Source organism: Pyrus communis, chromosome 15 (genome assembly GCF_041283825.1).
Source record: "Pyrus communis isolate YQ-2024b chromosome 15, ASM4128382v1, whole genome shotgun sequence".
Lineage (NCBI taxonomy): Eukaryota > Viridiplantae > Streptophyta > Magnoliopsida > Rosales > Rosaceae > Pyrus > Pyrus communis.
The window spans coordinates 35,949,225-35,954,206 of NC_142579.1; the positions used below are offsets into that span (position 1 = coordinate 35,949,225).

At 33.9% G+C, this 4,982-nt stretch overlaps 1 protein-coding gene across 1 annotated transcript; it reads right to left on the bottom strand.

The window, feature by feature from the left end:
- Positions 1–1,300: 1,300 nt before the first annotated feature.
- LOC137732064 (gibberellin 3-beta-dioxygenase 1-like) lies at positions 1,301–3,034 on the bottom strand. Its single transcript, XM_068471363.2, has 2 exons — positions 2,401–3,034; positions 1,301–1,971 (listed from the first exon to the last, which is right to left on the bottom strand). Exons 1-2 carry the CDS (start codon positions 2,868–2,870, stop codon positions 1,404–1,406), a joined length of 1,038 nt encoding a protein of 345 aa, XP_068327464.1. The 5' UTR covers positions 2,871–3,034; the 3' UTR covers positions 1,301–1,403.
- Positions 3,035–4,982: the final 1,948 nt, after the last annotated feature.

The window sequence follows — 4,982 nt, forward strand, 5'->3', positions numbered from 1 at the left end:
TCACTCGATTTCGTTGAGTATTGAAGAAGTTATGAACGTTTAAAGTTTACCTAGTTTCAGGTGAGTTTTCTAGTTTTCCCGCGGACCAGTCACCTTTCAGGCTATTTTCCGACCATCTCCAGCAATCATTGGGCTTCCAAATAGATATAATCGTATTCTACACTTTCCTATCTTCATTTTGATATTTTATGGGTCAAATTTAGTTAAGAAACGATTGAGTTACGAAGTTTTGAAAATTGCCCAAACTTCTGGCCAAGAGCTCTAGGATACTTAATGGAGTTTTTAACAGAAGAACCAAAATAATGGATGGTGGACAATCTCAAGGACCATTTCTATTGATTTTCAATCTCAGGGATCAAAGTGATGTGTTATGCAAATCTTAGATACCATTTTGACTAAAAAGCCTAGAATTTAATACTGTTATAAGTTTATCTCTATATAATGTGGTCTAAATACCCCTCCGTAAAGTTTTACCCGACGACTTGTCCTTTGCTTGAACAATTCTGTTTCTAAATTTAGCGTATTACAAGCAAGATAATGTGTAACATTTGAATAGCCGTTTAGGTTACTTGTCACTAAACTAACAAAATATAGTAATGACACTAGGTTTTTTAATTGAAATTTCGACCAAAAAGTTAGACAATGAGTTAAACTTGGTATTATACCTTTGCATGAGAACATGGCTACTTGTTGCCTTTTCCAAGAGAGTTTGTAAAGTGGTCGCCCTCATTCCTCTTTCCGGAAGTTGAGAGAACATGTACAAATGCTATCTTTAATTTTTTTTGACATGTTTGTTTGGCATTCTTATCATGTAGCTAAATTGACTTATGCTTGATTCTGATACCCGAAATCATGTGTTTGATTCTCTCTATCTTCGATGTTGCTTGTTTTTTGGTTCAATAAAAAAAAAAGACACAATAATATGCTACATTTTTAGACTAGTAATCAAAATAATTAAACATTGCAATAGAATCCTATATCCATTGTAAATATGGAATCCGGCTGACAATCAAGAATAGGTATCTCTGACCAATTGGATTCCTAAAAGAAATACAAAAGCTAACAATCTGCAGAGAAATTTTTCCTTTGGTCTGTAATACAAATGGTACACCACATGTTGTTATATAAGTGGTAGGAAATGTTATTTTTTATGTTATTACTTTTTTACACAGAAATCTCATCACAGAGACACATGGTGTACCACTTCGTATTTCGATCATATTGAAATATCTCTCCAATCTATGTATGATAGAGAGCGAAGGAAAACTTCTAATAAATTAGCCTCCCTCAAATCTTGTTATGAAATGTAAACAAGATTAATCAGCAGCATGCATACTTGTATGGCTAATAGAGAAATGAAAGGCTGCGTACTAATTTGACCTAGAAACCCTAGATCCACATGACTAAATTTGAATCAAAGAAAGTGCCTTTTCAAGATGCTTGCCCTTGATGTCAACATACTCCTTTACTGTGAGTGAACGGTACTTGGGCATTTGTCCCATAACCCTAGAGAGAACCGGGGAGACAGTAAAATCTCTTGGGGGAGCATAAAAGTAGGCCATGGAAAACCGTTGGATCTGCTGGTTCACCACCGCACGATGAAGAACACTTGTATACATCCCATTGGAGAGAATGTGGAGATAGTCACCAAGGTTAACTGTTAGGGCACCAGGTACTGGTTGCACCAGAACCCACCCGACTCCATCTTTGAAGACTTGGAGGCCGCTGGTTTTGGATTGTTGGACAATGGTGACAAGGGATGTGTCTGTGTGTGCTGCCATGCCCATGGCTCGGGTTGGGTCGGGGCAGGGCGGGTAGGAGTTTAGTTGCAAGGCAGTACCCGGACTACTTAACCCACTGTCATTAAGCCAATTCAGTTCCTTAAAATTAATGTTCAAGGATTTGAAGAAAATGCGGATTAGTTTCTCTGCTAAAGCCTTCATTTGGTTCTGGTAATCATCTATTGTGTCACTGCAAACACGTAGAAAACTTAATGTAAGTTGTATTTTGATTAAATGTAACACTTAAAGGATAATATATATATATATATATATATGTGTGTGTGTGTGTGTGTGTATAATATATCTTTCAATTTTCTAGAAAGTTGGATGAAACTTTAAAATTTTAGAGAGTATATTCACTAAAATATATTTCAGAGAGTAAATTGACAATTGGGTAAAAGTTAGGAGGGTAAGTGACAATTTATTTTTAAATAAATTATTGAACAAAGTAGATATCATTTCTAAATATAACATATATACCCTCTCAAAAACAAACTTTTACTCAAAGTTGCTTCCAACATATATCCCAAACAAAAATCATGATATGCAAACTTTATAATTAAGATAAAATTAATTTTGTCATTTTGCCTACGTGCATGAAAATGCATGGAGGACTTACCAAAAGCCTTGATAGTCTTGGGGCCAAAGTTGCTTAGCATGATCGATTGGAGACCCCATGATGGTAAACCCTTCCTGCCACATATGTCTGTCAAAAAATGGCGATATATGAGGACGACCGTACCCAGTGGCCCCACCTGGAGATCTTAGGGCTTTCAGTTTTTGGTCAACAGGGAGACCAAACAATTTTTCAGCTTCAAACTCCACATCCTCCATAAGCTTTGTAAGGCCATGGCCTATCACCTGAAAAATACCCCATGTCTCACATGCCTGGATCATGAGACTTGAAGCCTCCGAGTCCATGAGATCGATGACAGGTACGGGTAACGGGTCGGCGGAGGGGACCCCGAACAAAGATTCGTGAGATATATCATGCCATACATGAGATTCAGGCAATTTCTGGACTGAATTAAAGTCGATAGGGATGATATGATGGAGATGAGCTCTATAGGGATCTGCCATAGCACCCATTGGAAATTCTATAAGGAGAAACAACAAAGTTAGGATGAGAAAAGGTCAAGGTTTAGTGAGATCAATTCGTTGGTGTTTGTTGATTGGATATATCAATTTGTTGGCACAGAGATTTATATATACATGAAGATAAGAGAGAAATATGTATGACTAATGACCTGACATTGAAGGGTATCTGATCCTTTATGGAAGATAATCTTATATATAGATTACCTTCTATAGATATAAACGCATACATGTATCATGTACATGCATGTTAATTAATATTATGAAATATGAAAAACCCATATGGAATGTGATATTCAATAGGGACAAATGACATTCTATATATAGATGATTGCTTAGGTTTTTAATTATAATGCTTTTAGTCGTCTGATATGAAATGTAATTTGTCTAGATCGTATCCAATGTATGCTCAATGTATATATAGCATATGAATTCACGTGCACATACCACATAGATCGCATTTACATACATATGAATTCATGTGCACATACCACATTCTTGGTTTGGATGAAACTCAAAGATAATCTAATGAAAAATGTTGTCTGATGTGACAATTGTTTTATGTCAATTAATGAGTTTATTTTCTTCATGATCATTTCTGAGATTTTGGGGGTCCTATGCGAAATTTATAAAGGGGTCCTTCCTTAAGATAGTTTTTAAAAAGGTAGGACAATGTATTGATGTTAGAAATCAATCACTTAAATCAAAACAAAATTTAGCACTCACTGATTGCAAGTTTAAAAATGTCATTAATAATAAGTATAAAGAGCTACAAACATAATGTTCACTAAATAATCAAAATCAATTCAATTTTAAACAACAACAAAACAAAAAACAAAAAAAACAAAAAAAAAGCTCTAACTTTGAAGTTTCACTTGAATATGTAACATTATTATATAATAAAATTGAAAAAAAAAATACCATTTTTAAGGTGTTATTATTGATATTATTGACACTCAAAATATCTCATTATACTCCAAATTTTTATACTTAAGGGAAAAAATTAGGCTTATAAGGAGTGCACAATGAAATTTAAAGTACTAATAAAATTAATTTTTAAATATAGAACATTATTACATATAAATATTATATGGTAAAAATTTTGGAGGCCTTTTTAAATTTGAAGCCTTGTGCAACTACATCTTTCGCTCCCCCTCAATACCCCCTCTAATTTTATTGAATACTAATTATATATACCATTTATCACATCATATAATATAATAATATGGTACAAATATGTGATCGGTCTAACGTTACTCAATCACTTAGGATGAGGATCCTCTCTAGATCCTTTTTGTAAGGATCTCAGGCGTTCTTACATCCTATTCGTTTATTGTCCATCGTTCGGCCAGTTTAAATAAAAAATTTGAAATGATTTATGATCGCACGATATATGATGAACGAATAAAATGCTTAGAATTTTCACAAAGAGAATCCGGATGGAATTCAAACCCATTCGGTTGTTATTTGCTTACATAATCCAAGTTTTTGTCGTATTAAGGGTTCAATGACACAAACTAATAATACTAGAATTAAAAATTGGAATTGGAGGGGATTACGTCCAATGATGCACAGTACGATAAGGGCGGCTGTTGTTCACAAAGTATGTCCGTTGTGGTTTTGGAGGTATTGTGGGATAATATTTATAGTTGAATGGGGACAAAAGAAGGAACAACAATTCAACAAGGTGTAACAATATTCAAAGATTATAAATTGAACAGTTTCGTTGTCCCATGATAAGGAGGACATTCTTTTTTGCTTTTGTGGACAAATGAAACTATGCCTTGTCCACAAGTTGGAAAAAAATAAATGAGTAAGGAGAGAGATTTGATTGAGGAACATGTTGTTATTGGGTATCCTATATCGGTGAGGGAAAGAAAGAAAGAAAGAAGAGTTTAAATATGATTACCATATTTCAACTAAAATTCAAGCTTTTTATGATAAAATTCACATCGAACGAGTTGGCAGTTGGCAAGTGGTAATTATCAAGTTAAGGACAAATGATTCTATATGTTTAAGTGCTGAACTAACTAATTTTATAAATAAATAAAATGAAATTAAGTTTGGTAGTCAAAATTTAGTTTTTGATCATTATAGTTCATTGCC

Coding starts and splice junctions, on each gene's coding strand:
- LOC137732064 (XM_068471363.2), bottom strand. CDS start 2,870: ATGGGTGCTATGGCAGATCCCTATAGAGCTCATCTCCATCATATCATC. Junction 1,972..2,400: donor CAAGACTATCAAGGCTTTTG/GTAAGTCCTCCA, acceptor ACGTGTTTGCAG/TGACACAATAGATGATTACC.